This window comes from Zingiber officinale, chromosome 9B (genome assembly GCF_018446385.1).
Source record: "Zingiber officinale cultivar Zhangliang chromosome 9B, Zo_v1.1, whole genome shotgun sequence".
In the NCBI taxonomy this organism is placed as follows: Eukaryota; Viridiplantae; Streptophyta; class Magnoliopsida; order Zingiberales; family Zingiberaceae; genus Zingiber; species Zingiber officinale.
This window is the reverse complement of record NC_056003.1, coordinates 86,472,819-86,493,385: the sequence shown is the minus strand read 5'-3', so window position 1 is coordinate 86,493,385 and position 20,567 is coordinate 86,472,819. Positions and strand designations below refer to the sequence as shown.

General features: G+C 37.4%; 1 protein-coding gene across 4 annotated transcripts; it reads left to right on the top strand.

The window, feature by feature from the left end:
• The first annotated feature begins 2,478 nt into the window (after positions 1-2,478).
• Positions 2,479-19,549, top strand: LOC122023922 (histone acetyltransferase HAC1-like). Of its 4 annotated transcripts, none has more exons than XM_042582354.1 (17): positions 2,479-3,005; positions 4,465-4,738; positions 7,354-8,942; positions 9,821-9,956; positions 10,096-10,311; positions 10,450-11,984; positions 13,513-13,836; positions 13,919-14,197; positions 14,462-14,590; positions 14,697-14,897; positions 15,003-15,145; positions 15,228-15,513; positions 15,899-16,038; positions 17,014-17,092; positions 17,165-17,548; positions 18,378-18,589; positions 18,670-19,549. In XM_042582354.1, exons 2-17 carry the CDS (start codon positions 4,711-4,713, stop codon positions 18,761-18,763), a joined length of 5,775 nt encoding a protein of 1,924 aa, XP_042438288.1. In that variant the 5' UTR covers positions 2,479-3,005; positions 4,465-4,710; the 3' UTR covers positions 18,764-19,549. The 4 variants fall into 4 exon arrangements, with proteins under 4 accessions (XP_042438288.1, XP_042438287.1, XP_042438289.1 ...); XM_042582353.1 differs by having other exon boundaries at positions 9,821-10,022; XM_042582355.1 differs by lacking the exon at positions 4,465-4,738 and having other exon boundaries at positions 9,821-10,022.
• Positions 19,550-20,567: the final 1,018 nt, after the last annotated feature.

Genomic DNA, 20,567 nt, shown 5'->3' with positions numbered 1-20,567 from the left:
AGGTTCGGGTGAGCCCTATTCCGGATGGTCGAAATCACCCAAGCAAGCGGAGCTAAAGCGGAAAACCCAGACCGAGGTGAGTAGCATTGGAGCAGAGGGTCTGGACCGAAAAAAGTCAACACTGTTAACTTTAAGGGTCCGGACGCTCAGAATCAGTCCGGGGGCTCGGATCAGTCCAGGCGTCCAGAATGTGATATTATCCAGATCGCGTTTGACCGCAATTCGTTGCGAAGGGGATAACATTTTATCCCCTTCCAGGTGTCTCAACCAAGGCTACAAATACAGCCTTGGTCCAAGAAACTATATATAGCAAGCAATTCTTGACACAACACTTGTGAGCTTTTCTATTTTGTTTAGCTTCTTCCTTTCTGAGCTTTCATTGCTATAAAGAGGCTTCTCCGCCTTAAGGAGAAATTAATACGCATCATTTCCTTGGATTAATAACCTTCCCGGATGTAACCAAGTAAAACTCTCTGAGTCTCTATCTTTCAGTTTCTTTTATTTATCGTTTATACAAGTGTTCTTTTAAGTCCGAGAAGGGTTCGTTTGTTTTGATTTTGTACAGGACTATTCAACCCCTCCCCCCTCCTTCTAGCCAACCAATGGATCCCAACAATAAGTAGACTTTGAAAATTATTTCTAACTTATTTGAAAATCTGTATTTTGAACAAGTTATTAACTTATTTTTATAAGTTTAAACTCCCCCATTATACGTGAAAATTTTTTGTTGTCCAAAATTTCTTTCCTTAGTTAATTTTTTTTTTACACTTGTCAATGCTTATTATTTTTGATGAATGTCAAATGGGGAGGGTTAGGTGGATTAAGTTAATAAAAACCAAATGATACTTCAAAATCAGACTAACTTAAACCATGTCATATGTTTATTTATTTATTTTTTTTGCATATTTTTCACTAACTTAACCCAGGTTGTCATTGCATCAAGAAGGAGGAGATTGTTGGTGCAGTTTGCACAAATGGTCTAATTCAGGTTTTGATGAATGACAATGTAGGTTAAGTTAGTTTGTTGTGATTTAACACTTTGACTGAGTGTGCAGGAGAAATCCAACTAGGTCGACGCCCCGACCGGATAGTTGGCACGAAGCCCAACTAGGTCGACGGGTCGATCGGAATATAGTTAGCACGAAGTCCAGACTGGTCGACGGGCTGACCGGATGTCTGACAAAAGGCAAATCACTGGAGGAGAGTGATTGTGAGGATGCGCCTCAGTTGAGGGATAGTGGGCGTCGGTCCAGTTTAGGTCCATTTTGGATCCCTAAACTGAGACATTAACTAGTTCCTGGTCCTGGGAGGACAGAAACTAATTACTCCATTTTTTTATTATGCTAACACTTGTCTTGCAGTGTATTTTTAACTAATACATTTGTTGCAGGGCAAGAAAACAAGGAAAGAAGCAAAGCTACCTTCAGGTGAACAGTACCCGAAGGCGCCTTCTATGGCTATGGAAGGCGCCTTGGTACTGTTCATGGAAGGCGCCTTGGTACTGTTCATAGAAGACGCCTTCCACTGGATGAAATTTGACCAAAGTTAAGGATAAGCACCGATCACTTCGGGATGAGTTTTGTCTCATTGGAGGCGCATTCCATGCTTATGGAATGCACCTTCCAAACTTTTTATAAGGCAGTTTCGAGGAGGCATTGGATCATCAAGTACATTCGAGCTACTATGCGTACATTTGAGCTCACGATTGCTTCTAGTTCTTGCTGTGACTCTGTTGCGAAGCTACTAAACTCGACGATTGCTCCAAGGAGTTCCGATCACGTCCGACAGATAAATATCAACTGAAAATGCTTTATTCTTTGATCCCTAAAAGTGTTGGTAATATTTTTCTATTGTACTTAACTATTATAAAAGGCAAGTGTTGCACTTGGCTTTATTTCTATTATACTCGATTCTCTCTTCCGGGTGTACCGGAAAAGATTTTTAGTGGATTGCCATCGATAAGTCCGCAGGACCTGGACCTTGGAGTAGGAGTTGTCGAAGGCTCTGAACTACGTAAAAATCGCTCGTGTTTTTCTGATGTTACTTTCGTATTTACTTTCCGCTGTTTACTCGATAACGATTTTCAATGAATACTACTCACCCTCCTTTAGCGTTTTCACGATCCAATAATTTGGAGCTAGTAATTTATCATTGAGTTTATTACCATTTTTATCATGCTAATTTTATCTAATTTTATTTTTTAATATTTATTAAATATTATTTTATCATATTTAAATTTTGTATTATTTAAAAATTTTAATACAATAAAATAATAACCGAATTAATAAATTAGAATCTGAATTTCAAATAAAATTAAAATGAATTCATTTGGTAGACATGTTAAGAAAGTTAAATGAATTTACTTGAGGATCAATTTATTTCCTTTAATAAATTTAAAATCGAACCGAATTTTATATACGTAGATTCGATTTCGTAGATCGTTAATGTTTTTTAACGAGTCGGCATTATATAATATCTGTTATCACTCTTCCCACGCGTACTCACACGAACCCTACCCGCCGCCTCTCCTTTCCTTTCCCGATCTTTTTTCCCTCTCACGACGTCGCCGGCCTCCTTCCGCCGGCAGTCTCTCCCTCACTATCGCTATCTATTTCTCTCTCGTTTCACTCTCTCGCTCTGCTCTGCGTGTGCCCGGCGTGCGGTTGTCTCCGTCGTCGCCTGAGCACCCACTACCGCCGGAGCCGAGAGAGGCCGCTTCAGGCCATCTCTTCCCTCCCTTTCCTTCCTATTTGTCTACTTCTCCCTCTCCCTGTGCACCCCTGGCCGCCGGGAGCCTAGAGGGACCGAGCCCGGACCACCATCTGGTGCTTCTCAGAGCCAGGGCACAGCCAGGAGCTAGGGCAAGCAGTCGGCCTCTCCTTGTTGTCTCTCTTAGCCACCGTCTGGTCCATGTGCCCTTGCATGAAGCCACCGCTCTTGTTGCTTTGCATCCAACATATCACCGCGATGAACAGATCTTGCCTTGCGCGTTGGTCAAATTAAAGGTCAGAATTCAGTAATATTTTTATGGACATTTTGTAAGATTGTTTAATTTTCATTAATAGTTAAATGCTATTTATGTTTGATAGCCTCAAGCATTTTGTAGCATTGAAACACCTATCCATTTCTGTTCAATTGAGGGAAAATTGGAAAATAAATACATGGTCTTAGTATATTCATGTCGTTTGCTCATTTTAGTACCTAGGAGTGTATTTTGGATTAGCAAGGGAATAAAAGGTTGTTTGTTAGCAGTGTGAATTAAGTTTTATAAATAGGGTAGTGTAGAGATAGGTACCTCAAGATTGGATCTATCAACTCTGAAGTTTAATTATTTTTTATTTTGTGTTACTATGGTAATTAGAAATTTATCTTAATTTTTTTTCCTACAATATTTTTATTTTTATATTTCTAAATATCATTGATGGGAGCACATTAACTTTTAGATCCTCAATCCTACTTGCTACTTATATATTTGACATGGATAAATCTATAATTGAACTCATTTGCATCTTCTTTGTGCATACATATAAATATATGTAAAAATAGATTCTACATATGTAGCTATAACTTATTTGTAAAAAAGCATAGAACATTAAAATAATGAAATGAGTTTTATTTGAAAGTAAACCTTGAGGGGTTAAATAACTCATATTTTTTCATGTTGTATATATGTGGGTGATTATATGGGGATTAACATAAGAAGAGTTTGATTTCATTAGGTAAAAATTGATACTGTGTTACTTCTTGGCTAAAACCTATCTTTAGACTGGATTACCCTTCATGCTACTTGTTAACTTTTGTACACCTTTAACTAAAGATCATATGCTAATATACAATTGAATTTACATAATTATTATAAAAAGATTAAATTAGGTCAGTTCCTTAGACTAACTGATACAATGTAAATCCAAAATAAAATGCTTGTGTATAAGGATTTAAAGTGAAACAACAATGATTATAAATGGACGAGAATATAAATACTATAGAGTGAAAACATTGAGCATAACCTTTTATAAGAGTACTTGATTGGCTACATGATGAAGTTGTGGCATCATGATGTCACTTGCACACCACTATTTATTTACACGATGATGCTAGATCATTGTATTTAACTAGTGAGTGCTTTAGCCCCATATGTTAGATGACGCCACTATACATTGAGAATTTTGTGATTAACTTAGTAGGTTTATTGGTGATGATTAAAAGGTTACAATTAAAAATATATTAAATTGTGATAAATAAGTGGAAACAAAAATAAAATTTTGACTATATATATATAACTAAAGACCAACTTTAAATTTATGCACATCTTTTTTGATTTATCTATCTAACAATTTGTGCTCAATATTGATTTTGCCTTAGTCTCCAGATTTATAGACAAAGGTTGATTTTAAAGTCATAATTGGTTTCGGTCAGTGTACAAAGAAATGTTAATTTGGAAGTCATTGTTGTTGTTTTTTATAGGTAAAATTTTATAGCACGAATCAAATTACAAAAAACAGTCTTTAGGAGTTCCTCATGTTTGATGAAGTATCAAATCAGAGAAAGCATACACCCAAGGACTGGTACACAAGAATTTTCATACACTTGAAGATCCTTTCAATATCTAATTGCCCCTCACCAAAGAAACTTCTATTTCGATCCTTCCATACAAAATAAATCATAGATGACAATGCAAGATGGCGAACCTTCATCAACATTCGGCTCATAATGTCTTCCAAAGACTCAACGTCCGTTGGTATGGAGCCTATCTCTGATCCTCCTCCATAATTATTGTAATAGGGGGACACCCGAAGAATAAGTGCTCATGTTGCAGAAATGTAACAGTAGACGTCTCTGTGTCAACATCTAGAAAGTGACTGCATGACTCAATTGTAAGTAAGTTTTCCATGCTATCCGAGCCCATAGTTTCTTAGGACTAGCATGCCAAAAAAAAAATCATATGCCCTTACTACCCCTCCATCCTGATTGAACCAGTCTGCTAGTCTTTGTCCAAGAGCCTCTGGGACCCTATAACCAATAATATAAGATCCCGTATATGTAGCAGTCGCTTAATTAGAGAGGAATCCAAGTGGGTTGCCTCCCATGTCCATAAATCAACACACCTCAAGGATGTATGATGTGCCCATTTGATCCAAAGGGCATCTTTCTTCGTGTGTATTTGCCACAAAACTTTAGCCCGGAGGCCTAAGTTCCAAGCCCGTAAGTCTCGAAATCCCAAGCCACCTTCTTTAGGCCTGCACATATCTACCCATAACACCGGGGATGCTTAGAGGTCCACATGAAAGACGTAGATGCGGTCAATGATGCTCTGCGATAGAAGCAATATGGATAGTCAGTAGCATCCCACTCCCTAAAGTACAAAAGTGATGAGTTGTTCCTTGCTAGCGTAGGATAATGTCTTCTGTGGCCAAACATTGATCTTTTGAACCAAAGACTCAAGTAGAGGGGTATAGTCAGAAATCCGAAGTCGCTCAGTAGCTAGCGGTATCCCCAAATATTTGAAAGGCATCATGCCCTCCTGAAAACTAGTGATGGAATGCAGCCTCCCGTGTGTCGTGTCATCAACTCCTGCCGGATAAATGCTTGACTTCAGTTTATTCACTTGAAGTCCCATTGTTGCCCCAAACTCCTGTAAACAAGAAGATAATATGCCAATCGAGTATCTCCCCTGCAAAAAAGAAGTAAATCATTTGCATATGCCATGTGTGCTAATTTGAGGTGGGCACATTGGCAGTGGAACCTGAAGCCAGGTCGTAATGTACTTTGTTGTATCTACCATCCAAAGATCTGACAGAGATACTAAATAAATATGGCGATAATGGATCCCCTAGCGCAGTCCTCTGGCCCCCTTGAAGAGTTCAAACATCCCCCTGTTGATGGCCACCGAAAAAGAAGTGGTGGTCACACACTCCATAATCCATGCAATAAACTGCTCAGGAAAATAAAGTCCAAGAAGAGCCCCAGGTAAGAAATCCAAATGTACTTTCTAGAGATCAATCTTCATAATGCATCTCTCTAGATGTGTTTCCTGTTATATTTCTGAAAGAGCTCTTGTGCTAAGTGGATGTTATCAGTAATAGCACAAAAACTGAGACTGGTGAAGGATACAGTCCTATATTTTGGTGATATCCAAGCTGCCAGAAGTTTGGAAATAACCTTGTAGAACAATGTTCAACAAGAAATAGGTCTCTAATTTGTAGCCTTGCATGTGCTGATGTTGGAACTAGGGCTATCAAAGTATGATTCCATCTCTGCAACAATTTGCCTATGTTGAAGAACTCCAAGATTGCGGTAGTAAAATCTGCCCCTACTGTCTCCCAAGCTTGTTTGAAAACTTAGAGCCGTATCCATCTGAGCCAGGGGCTCACTGATCTCTGATATCAAAGAGCGCCGTATTTATGTCTTCTACTGTTGGTAACCAAACCAGCTGAGCATGCTGGTCTACTGAAATAAGCCAGCCAAACTGCATGCTGGAATGTGAGAAAGCTGTTCGATCAGGTGCTTTGCCAAGCTGACTTTTCAAGTGGACTGTGAACACACGAACAACCTCCTCAAATGACATTGTGATGCTGCCATTTGAGGTTTCAACTGCAGTGATTTCTTTCCTCTGGTTGTTCCTTTTAACTAGAGCATGAAAAAAGGAGGAATTGCGGTCTACTTGTTTGGAATACTCCACCTTTGCTCGCTGCATGCAGAAGCTGTGTTCAGCAGCGCTGAGATGAGCTGCGGTTTGCTGGATTTCCTTGTAGTTGTCGGCCATTATGCAAAGTTGCTTAGAGATACTTGATGTACCAATAGTGGGCTTAACTTTATTTGTTGCATTTTTTGTTCTATTCGTATAACATTTTGGTACTATATTCTGTTGGAAAAGAAATGAGCATATATGTTTTGCGAACATCTCTTACTTATCTTGCTTTATCGATTGCTGGTATACTTCGTAGTTATTATTATACCGTCACTAAGTGGGTACATCTTGGTAAATGGAATTACATCCTGGATCTTGATAATATTGGCTTGAGCAGGATATATGCCTAACAGGCACCATCATGTAGTTACCCATGCATCTCTTTTAGTTCCGGAGAAACCTTGCACCTTTGTCTGAAGGAACTCTGAGTAGTCTCCATTTTTGTTGCCAAACATCAGCAGAGCAATGTTGATCAGTTTTCCTTGAAAATAAGGGTAAAGGGATGTGTTGCATGTCTCAGATGCCTTTCTACAGCAATAGTAATAAGTTTGATAAATGATAGCATACCTCTTTCTGGGGCTTGTATTGATATCTTTTATGAGTTTATTTCTTTTCAGTCCAGAATCTTAATTTTTTTGACCTACCTTGGTAAATTGATTTGTCAGGTGATACCTGCTTGAAGTTCAAATGGAAACTATCCAATTTTAAAAATTCCAGCATGCACATGTCAGATGCAACCAAAGATTCTAGTGTCACAAATGTGTCATTTATAGGATCTAACCAAAGATTGCCTCACAAGCTCGGTCGGCAACAACTGTCAGATGCATCAAAAAGCACTCCAGAATCTTTATATTTACATTCACAGCTGCATGACACAGAAGAAGAATCTGTATGTCGGAGTCAGGAGTCTCAGTCAATGTTGCTAAGGCCTCATCAAACATATGATCCAATTGGGCAGCCTCAATTGTTGCATAAGGGTAGATATCTAAAACGACGGCACATATTAGTACAAAAATGTGATTTTGAGCCCTTGCATTTGCAAAGCAATACCAAAGTTTCACATTCAATTAATTGCAATAATTTGTCAGAGCAAATGCCGGGTGGGCCTTTGATAGCCCATGATATGATTAAGCAGGAGCTACCTCTGGGAATGAAAGAATACATTTCATCAAATAGTTCTGTTCTTACAGATGTTTTATTTGGTGATCATTCCATGTTCCCAAGAAAACCAGCACAATATCAAGCAATTCAGAATCTTCTATTCCTGTATGAACATGCTAGGAACTGCCAAAATCAAGAAAATCATTGCAATTTCTTCCAATGCAGGAATTTGAAAAGTGCTCTTGCTCACATTTTACATTGTAAAGATGCTAATTGTGCCAAGGGTTGCTACAAGTACAAGAACCTCTTTGATCATTATGCAGAGTGCTCTAATAATTTTTGTAGTATTTGTGGTCCTGTGAGAGCAAGAATAGAAGAAGTTTCTCAAAGGAATATTAGCAATGGTTTCGCAGATTTTAAGACTCCTCTAGCTACTGTTGCAAGCATGGATCAAGAGGAATCTGCCTGCAAACGTGCCAAAACTACAAGTCATTTTGGTCAAAACCAAATTTTTGGGGTCAATGTAGAATCAACAAAACCAAACCATCATTTTGGAGGAGAGCTGCAAGCAGACCAACTGGTGAGACTGCCTTTAGACACAAATACTGGGAATCAGAAACTAATAAAAACTTGCACACTTGGAGATGCAAATACTACTAGTGCAAAACTAGTGGAAAGTCAAAATACGGACTCCATCCTTGGAAATTCTGGAGAAACCTATGGTTCTACTGAGGACGCCCAAATTGAGATCAAAGAAAATCCTAGCGTGGAACCTGATGAGTTAGCAAATGTGGCTATATGCTCTGAGCCAGCAAATGAAATTCAGCTTGGGTTTCCTATGGTTGAAATCAGTGATGGTAATGCCGAATCATCTGCATCTGCTAATGTGGTTGAGACAAGGATTGGAACCCCACTTAGTGTGGATAATGATGAGTTAGCAAATGTAGCTATATGCTCTCAACAAACAAATGTAGTTCAACTTGGGTTTCCTATGGATGAAATCAGTGATGCTGGTAATGTGAATCTATCTCCTTCTGCTAATATGGCTAAGACAAAGACAGGATCGCCAAAACGAGTGACTTCTAATCTTGATACATCCACTTCGGAAATGCATAGGGTTCACATAGGCAGTTTCGAGCAACATGTGGACCAGGTTAGTCTTCAATTTAGTGGAAATTGGGTCTTTAATTTATTTAGCTATTGTGATGCTGACTTTTCTTGCTTCCTCTGCGAAGGTAATTGAGGCATATGTTTTTAAGCATTTATGCTTAGTTTTGTTCAAGATGGTAGCTTTCATCGGGTATGGATTGTCTTGTCATCATTGGTTATTATTTTAATGAAATTAGTTTACTTTCTGACCCTTTATTTTTACCCTTTTTTCAGTGCTTAAGTTATTTAAGGAATTGATATTAATTTGTTTTTGTTTTGAACAAGGATTGTTGTGGCAAAGGATGCACTTTTATTAATTTTTATCTTGCTTCAAGGACCAGTCCATCTGACTATTGGTTTACAAGCACGGACAAACTAAGCAAACAACTATATTTTGGAAAACTACATGAGCATGAGGAATAATGAAACCAACAACTCAACAGTATCCTAATCAAATTGAATGTTAACTATGTATACTATTGAGTCAGTATACCATCCCTCCATCGTCTTTTAAAAAATCTTATTTCTCAAGGTTGAGTAGGAATTCATTCTGTAATGTGTTCTGTTGCTTTCATGATTTGTTCTCATTGATATGTGTCATGGCTTGTTGCATCCTCTTGTTATTTGCTACGCTGAGCTCTTTAATCTCATGGCAATTTGCAGTGCACTTAACTTCTTTACATGATTTGTAGAATATTTTAATCTCTATTATATTGTATTTTGTCTTGAAACCGAAGAATTAAGTTCAATGTGAGATAATACTTTTTCTGTTTATTGCATTATCAACAACACATTTGCTATAAATGATCTTGTTCTATGTACCTGAATACATGGCTACTAGAATGGAATCTTAGAAAAATTCTTTTATATGGTTTCATACAGCATAGAAGGAACATGCTTTTCTCCTCCCTGATGTCCAATCCGCATGTGGGGAGGCTAGAAAAACCCCAAGAGGTGAAAACAGCCTCACCAACTTCAAGCACCAATGAAGAGAAAGTATTATGCGACATGTTGCCTGGTATCTCGTTCAGTAATAATACATTTAAGAGCCCTGTGATTGGTGATCTATGTTCTGCTTCCCAAAGTGTGTAGATTTATTAGTATCAGCAATTTTGTTATATTTATTTCATTTAGTTACTTTATATTGGCCTGTGCAGGATATATACCTAATGAGCACCATCGTGTAGTTGCCCATGCATCACTTAGTTCTGGTGGAAACCTTGCGCCTTTGTCTGAAGAAACTCTGAGTAAACACCATTTTGGTTGCCAAATGTCAGCAGAACAATATTCTGATAGTCAAAATGATCAGTTTTCAAATGAAAATAGGAGTAAATGGATGCCTTGCATGTCTCAAATACCTTTCTACGGCAATGGTAATAAGTTTGATAATGATATCATACCTCTTTCTCGGGCTGATACTGATATGTTTTATGAGTTTATATTGCTTTTCAGTTAATATAGATCCAGAATCTTAATTTTTCTGACCTTACCTTGCTGAATCGATTTGGCAGGTGACACCAGTTTGAGTTTCAAATGGAAGCTATCCAATTTTAAAAATTCCAGCATGTATGCGTCAGATGCAACCAAAGATTCTAGTATCTCAAATAGGTCATCTGTAGGGTTTAACCAAAAATTGTCTCACAAGCTCAGTCAGCAACAACTGTCAGATGCATCAAAAAAGACTCCACAGTCTTTATATTTACATGCACAGCTGCATGACTTGGAAGAAGAGTCTGTATGTAGGAGTCACGAGTCTAAGCCAATGTTGCTAAGCCCTCATCAAGCATATGATCCAATTGGCCAGCCTGATTTTGAGCCCTTGCATTCGCAAAGCACTGTCAAAGTTTCACATTCAATTAATTATAATAATTTGTCAGAGCAAATGCCAGGTGGGCCTTTGGTAATCCATGATATGAATAAGCAGGAACTAGCTCTGGGATCGAAAGAATGCGTTTCAACAAATAGTTCTAATCTTACAGATGTTTTATTTGGCGATCATTCCATGTTCCCAAGAAGACCAGCACAATATCAAGCAATTCAGAATCTTCTATTCCTGTATGAACATGCTAGGAACTGCCAGAATCAAGAAAATGATTGCAACTTCTTCCAGTGCAGCAATTTGAAAAGTGCTTTTGCTCACATTTTATATTGTAAAGATGCTAATTGTACCAAGCGTTGCAATAAGTACAAGAGCCTATTTGATCATTATGCAGAGTGCTCTAATATTTTTTGTAGCATTTGTGGTCCTGTGAGAGCAAGAATGAAAGAAGTTTCTCAAAGGAATATTAGCAATGGCTTTACAGAATCTAAGACTTCTCTAGGTACTGTTGTAAGCATGGATAAAGAGGAATCTGTCTTCCAACGTGGCAAAACTACAAATCATTTTGGTCAAAATGAAACTTTTGAGGCCGGAGTAGAATCAACAAAACCAAACCATCATTTTGGAGGAGAGCTGCAAGCAGGCCAACTGGTGAGACTGCCTTTAGATACAAATACTGGGAATCAGAATCTAATAGAAACTTGCACACTTGGAGATGCAAATACTAGTAGTGCTAAACTAGCGGAAAGTCAAAATACGGACTCCATCCTCAGAAATTCTGGGGAAACATATGTTGCTACTGAGGACACACAAATTGAGATCAAAGAAAATCTTACCGTGGAACCTGATGAGTTAGCAAATGTAGCTATGTGCTCTGAGCCAGCAAATGAAATTCAACTTGGGTTTCCTATGGTTCAAACCAAAGATGTTGGTAATATCGAATTTTCTGCAGATGCTAATATGATTGAGACTAAAATTGGAGACCCACTTAGTGTGGAGGCTGATGTGTTAGCAAATGTAACTATATGCTCTCAACAAATGAATGTAGATCAACTTGGGTTTCCTATGGATGAAATCGGTGATGCTGGTAATGTGAAACTATCTTCTTTGGCTAATGTGGCTGAGACAAAGACAGAAGCCCCCAAAAGAGTGACTTCTCTTCTTGATACATTCACTGTAGAAATGCTTAGAGTTCACATAAGCAGTCTTGAGCAACATGTAGACCAGGTCAGTCTTCAAGTTAGTGAAAATTGGGTCTTCAGTTTACTTAGCTATTGTGCATGGAAGTGGCAAGGCCATATGCAGTTTTAGATTTTGACTGTTCATATAATTTTATGCATGATTTTCAAGATTTTAGTTCCAGTAACTTAACATCCCAAATTCAATAAATTTCAAATCCTAATGCACTCATCAGGATTCCAACTACCGATGAAGCTTTTGTTTTCTGGGTCAATTTCCTTGAAATGTTTCTTATTTTAAATCTGCATTGTTTTTTTTTCTCTGAATTTTGTCTCCATCCTACAGCATATAGTTGTTTCTACTATTGCACTAACATTATTTCATAAATATGTTTGAAATACCTTTTTTGAGATACCAGTTTGGCTGACTTCTTCATATGGTAGTCTTCCATTTCTTCATTTGACTGAGTTCTTCACGAATATTTTCTTCATTTGACTAGGCAAAATGCTAGTACAAAATTCAGAAACACAGCTGTTGTTTTCAGCAATGCATATTATTCTAAATGGCTGCTGCCTAGGCATATTCGTCAAGCAACCACCTCACCTAGCTGATAACTGTTAGGAAGCGTATTAAAAAAAAAGACCTAGACGGACTTCTTAGACAGCATGTGTGGACTGCTTAACATCCCAGACAGATGGCTTAGACTGACCGGATGGCATGCCCAGATGGCTCAAGAGGGTGTAATGTGTTTATTTAAAATTTGTTGGTTAATCCTAATTCTCCTCTTAGCCATGTTCGTTGAGCCTTCTATCTCTTGCACTTTTGCCTCCCCTTATTACCCAGTGCCAATGGTTTGTACCAATTTTGACCATCTTTTCTTCCTTTACTTGCTTAAGTGTGTTCCCTATTATTTTCTCTATTTTTTCTTATTCATTGCTAAAAATTCTCATTTAATTTAGATGCATAAAATTATTTTTTACTCTAGATATTTTGACACTGTCAGCGATCAGAGTATTTTGTTAAAGTTCCAACCATAAATGTACATGTATCTACTTTTTATCTGAAATACAAAATTTACTTGTCCTCGTACAAAAAAAATGCATCAGGTTCAAGCATTGATGTTGTTCAACTGAATATATTATTAAAAATTAATAAACTAGAAGTAATTGCAGTGGGAGAACAGCCTATTCAATGCTTGACGTTTGAAGACACTGTTAAAACATTTAGCTGCACCTCTGTTTTCTAATTAAATGTTGTGTATGGAGGTTTATTGATTCTGTACATATCAACTATGATTATTTTAGATAATTTGATTAATGACATGAGCATTATTGAAGCTTTGTGAATATTTGGTTATTGGTTGCTTCTTCTTTGATAAATTCCATTCTTGCATAATGTTGCTGTATTATGGGTTTGGTCTCAATAACTAAATTTTCCTTGATCATCTGGAACTGGAGAACTTGTGTCTTTTATTGGCAAACGTGCTTCTTATCTCATTGTTCCTGATTTTTTTTTCTGTTGCGAATTAATTTGTTTGCTTGGTTGTCTTATTCTGCAATTTGGTCATGTTATTTAGGATAAAGCAAAGAAAGACAAATCCCAGGATATGGAACACCTGGTAGATCAGAACTTATGCAGTTTGTGCAGGATGGAGAAACTTACTTTTGAGGCTCCACCTCGTTATTGTTCATCGTGTTACAAGTTAATCAACCCTAGGGGAGTCTATTATACTATCAGAAGTTTGAAGTACACGGATTATGAGTGCGGTGCAAAGATCTCTTTCTGTAGCAAGTGCTATGGTTCCTCTGGTGAGAGTATCAAGGTTGCTCGTCAAGAAATACGAAAGGTGAATTTGGAAAGGAGGTTGAACTATGCTGAGAGTGATGCTGAAAATGAATGGGTAGGAGTATCTGAACATCCCAATTTTATATTTTTTCTTCATTTCTAAATCAACTGTCGCTTTACTGATGAATGTTTTCCAGTGGGTCCAATGTGATAAGTGCAAAGCATGGCAGCATCAAATATGTGCTCTTTTTAGTGGAAAAAGGAAGGATGCATTGCAATCCGAATACACTTGCCCAGAGTGTTGCTTGCGCGAACTGGAATGTGAGATGCATAAACCAGTACCGCGAAATGCAGTTCTTCGGGCAACTGATTTGCCAAAAACTATGATGAGTGATCATATAGAAAATTGGTTATTTGAGCACCTTCAACAAGAGAGAGAAGAAAGGGCAAGGAAATTACAAATAACTGTTGATGAGGTATTTTATTTATATCTATAGTGAGACTTATATGTTATATGTCAAATAATATTTAAGGGCAGCCCGGTGCACGAAGCTCCCGCCATGCGGGGTCCCGGGAAGGATCCATTGTACGCAACCTTACCTTGCTTTTTGCAAGAGGTTGTTTCTAGGATTCGAACCCGTGATCTTTTGATCACAAAGCAATAACTTTACCGTTGTGCCAAGGCTCCCCTTCATGTTAAATAATATTTGCTTAACTATATTTTCCGTTCTTCTTATCAGGTGCCTGGGGCCAATGATCTTGTCATTAGAGTGGTCTCATCAGTTGACAAGAAAGTGGAAGTAAATCCAGGTTTTCAAGAGGTTTTTAAGGAGGAAATGTATCCTGCATATTTTCCTTACAAATCAAAGGTGTGATTTTGAATCTATACTTTGTTTTCTTACATTTTTTTCTCCACTTTTAGTTGCATTAGTGTAATAATATGGTATTTTTATGATGAATTTGTTTGCCTTTCAGGTTATTCTGTTATTTCAGACAATTGAAGGTGCAGATGTTTGCCTTTTTGGCATGTATGTTCAAGAATATGGTTCAGAGTGTTCTTTGCCAAATCAAAGGCGCGTTTGTATTTCATATATAGATTCTGTCAAATACTTCAGGCCTGAAATAAAGGCTGTTACAGGAGAGGCTTTGCGGACCTTTGTTTATCATGAGATCCTGGTAAGTAAATTTGTAACTATTAAGCTTACTTCACATTGCCTTTTTCTATTACCACCAAAAGTATTAATGGATGATGCTCCAACATTACCTGTCCTGTTTATCTAGATAGGGTACCTTGACTACTGCAAGAAAAGAGGTTTCACCAGCTGCTATATATGGGCTTGCCCATCTCTAAGGCAAGACTATTATATTCTATACTGCCATCCTAAGACACAGAAGACACCAAAGTCTGAGAAGCTTCGAGAATGGTAAGTACTATCCCATTTCATGTGCCTCAAAGTTATGCTCTAGCATGATTACCAAGCCATTAGCTTAATCTGATGATAACAGGTACCAAGTTATGATACGCAAGGCCATAAAGGAAAAAGTAATTCAGGAGCAAACCAATTTATATGATCATTTCTTTGTTCCCACTAGTGAAAGCAAAGTTAAGGTTACTGCAGCTCAGTTGCCATACTTTGATAGTGATTTCTGGCCTGGAAAAGCAGATTTTCTTCTGGAGGACAAGAACAAATCTCAGGCCAAAGGCACAAAGGCAGTGATCGAGAGAGCGCTAAGGGCTGCCAAACGGGATGCATCAACTGGAAATCCAAAGGATATTCTACTTATGCACCAAGTGAGTCTCTTCTTCTCTTTCTGTTTTCCCCACCTTTTTACTTGCTTCATTCTTTATTTGCTACATTTCCATATTCAAATTTTGCTATTAGACTTCTCTTTGGCCTCTCTTTTCCCACTTCATCAGGTTGTCTCATATCTGTTTTAGACATAGATTCATATGGCATGCATAATTGTGTACCACATGCTTTTCTAATGCTTGTGTGAATTATCCTTGGCCTTGCCTGTGGAGATGCTTTGCAAATCTCGCTTCTAGTCCTTGACGAGCAACCAGATTTTGCATGCTGATTCCTAAGCTTATCAGACTCCGACTCCAAAGATTTTTTTTATCTTTCAAGGCATGAAGCAATTACATTTTCTCATCATATTTCTTGATTAATCAACAGCTTGGAGAAGTTATCCGCCCAATGAAGGAAGACTTTATCATTGTCCACTTGCAGCACACCTGCAAATATTGCTATCAGCCTATTATGTCTGAAAAACTTTGGGTCTGCAGTGTCTGCAAAAATTTTCAACTGTGTATGCAGTAAGTAGTTTATCTCCTTTTGTGCCAGTTTCCCTCCCTTTGGCGCATATGTGATTGTTTATTTGATAATTAAATTTGACTTTTTGCTGGATATATACCTGTAAACTTGTGGCTATTCTCTTTCACTATATCTGTAGAATGATCATGTATCAATACACTTTTTAAACTTTAGGTTACTTTCAGTCACATGACGAACTAAAATTCCATTCAATGTTTAGTGAAGTTGAATAAATGAAAAATACTCTGATTATTTAGAAAAAATTATTATGCTAGTTTCACAATATTGTGGCCCCATCCCTGACCCCAATATTTATTTGAATTTTAATGTACACATGAATGAAGCAATGTGAAATTTGCTAAACATATATTTTATTTTATTTACCCCAGTGGATTGCTGTGCCATGTAGCTATTACCATCAAACACGTTCATATTACAAAATGCAGCCATTATATTTCATGTCTACTGGACTTGCTACACTTACATCTTGTAACATATTGGGCTTATCTAAGTAGTTCTATTTATCTACTTTACTACTTCTGGATGTGTTTCTGCATTCAGTTACAGATTCTAAATGCTCTACATTGTCATATTTGTCATTCATGTGCTCTGGTATTTTGTCCAAGCTTAGCTACATTTTTAGTCAGTCAAATATCTGTCACCTTACAACTTAATGTTTATTGCATAGCTCAAGTGCAAATCTGTGACGCCAGACTTTCTTTGTTTGGGTTTTTTAGGATTCATTGTTGCATGGCAGGTTCTTTCTTGAGAATGCTAAATTCTATTTCTAACACTGAAATGCTTAAATAAATAAAAAAGAAATAAAATAGGAAAAACAAAACCTGGAACAAGCAAGTAAAATGATATGGCACGTTTACAGAAAGGACCTTTTGTAATTGATAGGTGGTTTACTTAGATGATTGCTGTTGTTTTCTAATTCTGTGTATTTTCCACTTGATTTTGTTCTGGTATAACAGGTGCCATGATAAGATGCAGGATCTTGATAAGAAGGATAGACACCCTATTACTGCTAAGGAAAAACATTCCTTCCAATTAGTGAGTGTCTAAATTCTGTTTACTTGTAATTTTATCAAGATGCTTTCTCATCTTCCTGTTTTTCTATTTCAGGTGGAGATCGATGTTCTTGCAGATACTCATGACGAAGATGGAACTATAGAAAGCAAATTGTTTGATGTGCGAACTGGTTTTTTAAATTTTTGTCAAAATGAACAATATCAGTTTGACACCCTCCGTAGAGCAAAGCATTCAACTCTGATGATCCTTTATCATCTTCATAATCCAATGGAATATGTGTTTACATCCTCATGCGCCATGTGTCATGGTAGCATTGATGGTGGACAAAATTGGCACTGTATGAACTGTCAGGGTTACCGCCTTTGTGATTCTTGCTATTTGAAAGGGACTTCTCACCATCAGTTGGTTAGTCACACCATGTTGCCTGGGATCAATCTGCAGCCAAAGCAACAAAGAAGTGGAAGATTAAACGTTCATGTAAGTCCAACTTTTTTATGCATTTAAACTTGAAATCAGAAGATAACATTGCTTCTAAGAAACCTTCTCTGTTAAGAGTTGAACAAATACCTTCATCAGAGTGATCTCTATATGCACCAAAGCCCTCCAAGAACCCCCACCTTGTCTTATATTTTGCTCTCGACTTTTTTCAAGACCTTTCGATGTTTAATTAGTCATGTCTGGTTCATCTTTTACTATCTTAGCTGCTGCTACATGCACCACTTGGTCTTCTACAATTTGGACTAGCTCCTCAAATGCAAGTTTATTGTCTTTAGGTGCATGACATCCTTGAGTTCCAGTAATTCCGTTGCTAGAAAATTCAAATCCTTGTATATCTTGTCAGTTTCTTGTAACATTATGAACTCAGTCAATGTCTGTTGATCAGTAAGAATCTGTTCCTGAATGAAATAGAACAGTTTATCAAGTATCATATCAGTTTTCATGTTTTGGGGTTTAATTTATCTAGGTTGCTATGTTTATCTTTCCTTTCCTAGTATAATAATATATCTAAGATGGGAGAACTATAATCCTGCAAGCATATCCTGGTCCACTTACCGTTTATGAAAAAATACATGTTTTTCATTTGAATACTATTTTTTTTATACAAATATGCAAATTATTATGTTATTGATAATTTTTGTTATGCATAAACATCTATTCTGTCTTTTAGATATATTCCTGGTATTCTGTATCCATTGTTTTAGTAGTACATAGTAGATCCTAATCAACTAATTGCTGATATGGCACTCTGTAAACTTTCCAGTAATATACTTGAACTGCTTTAACGGTAATATCTGTCAAATATCAGATTGTCCTTGATGCATTGCTTCATGCTGCAAAGTGCTATGCTCCTCGATGCACATATCCATATTGTTTGAAAGTCAAAAAGCTCTTCCTCCATAGCAGGAGATGCAAGGTGCGTGTTCCTGGTGGTTGTATATCATGCAAGAAGATTTGGCTGCTACTTCAGCATCATGCTTGTATTTGCCAAGACTTAGATTGCCATATGCCTCGATGCAGGTAAATATTAGCTACTTTTTTCATTTGCTGTTCTTTCTTATTAAATCCTTAATGGTCATTGTTGGTTTGTTGATACTTAGGGATCTAAAGGTCTATAAAATGAAGGTGAAAAATGTAACAAAAGAAAGAAACAGACTACATGCTAGGGTTTCTGCATCTGCTACTTGGAACTGACGTGCAGTTTCTGAGTTTTAGGAAGGGTATCTTTCGAGTTGATAAGAAGATTTATTTATTTGAAGTTAGTGGACTAGCAGTGGAGTTCTTGTGCAGAATGATGATGGCGGCACCACTACTGTCGTCTATGGATTGTCACTGCGGCCTGACTAAGCACTGCTTGACCTGCTACTGATAATTTGTTAGAATAGTCATCCTTGGAGGTTGCTAAGATGATTCAATTACCAAAGCTGATAAACCCGCAGCTGCTGTGGATCGACCTTGGTTTTTTTAAAACTTGCAAATCTGAAGGTATACGCAGAAGATGAAGAACATGGTGGTGTTTTTGAATCCACTATTGACCAGATGAGCAGTTTGCAAATTTTGCTGGAAAATGACATTATCAGAGAGACATTAGGAGTTAGATTTAATTATCCAAGTATGTAAACTAGCAATTTTAGTCTGATTCATGCCTGGATTGGAAGTGAAAAGGACCCTAATTCCCTAACGGCTTGTAAATATGGAGCCCTGGAGAACCGGCATACTTTGCCTCCGACAGTAATTCAGCATTCTAGCTGCACGTCAAGGAAAAATAGCCTAGCAACTAAGGAGCAAGGAAATGAAAACCAAACTTGAGGGTGCAATGACTAAAGGATCAGTTGTCCAAGCTTCTTGGATAACATGTGCATTAGTTTGAATTATGTATTTGCATTTGATTCTTTTTATATGATCAATAATTTTGTGACCGGGCAAAATTTTCATAAATTGATAGATTTCTTTAAACGTTCTTCTGTGTTTGATGGTAAATGTGTTTTGCTCCTCAATTTTTTTTTAGGAGTGATCAACAATCTGAGTCTTGAGCTTGCATTGTGTTGTATAATTGTGGATTCATTGCTTCACACAATCAAGAGCTTCTGATTGATAAAGCCTTGATGCATTGTGTTCGAAGTTGTATAAACTAAAAACTGTTTTAATAAATTTTAACTTGTTATTTGGCTCTAAAGTTGTAGTACTCATTAAAGGGAGATAAAAAGTATTTATTATACTTGATAAAAATGAAGGTTTACTGTAGATTTATTATATTATTATTATTATTAGTTGATATTAGGTATTCTATTTATTCTGATTAATTTTGGGGTTGATTCGTCCGATTTTATAAAAAAAAATATAAACTATAAAGATAAATCAGTCCGTAGTCAAATGTTCATTAAATAAATTTTTTAACTGTTAATTTACTGGAGTTGAAGCAGTACATATTCTCTTGTCCGTAAATTATGGATCAGGGATGATCTATTACATGATGATCTTTGATTTGGATAGACTCCATTTTTAAATAGATGGGGTCTATTCAAATCAAGAGTCTAAAAAAAAGGATCATCGTTTAATCCGCAATTTACGGACCAGAGTATCCATCCTCGAGTTGAAGCCCAATCTCCTGCCACTACGAGGCAGGATCTCCTGGACTACTTTTTGTGGTCCAGGGGATGTGTCGCTCGCATTTGTAGTCGGATCACGGTCGCGATCCAACCGCAAATGATTGTGATCCCTTCTTGGATTTATCGTCTCCACCAGGTTATAATTTTTGTTCGGAACGGGCGGCCGAAGGCCGCCCGGAGGACACTCTCACTCGGTGTCTAGTAACCTAGCCACTTATCCATCACCGGAGGTCTTCAGACGGCCTCTGGCCATTTGTTCCGAATAAAAACTATAACCTGATGAGGATGATAAATCCAGAAGGATCACAACTATTTGCGACCGGATCATGATCACGATCCAACCATAAATACGAATGGTATATCTCCTAGACATTAAAAAATCACTGCAC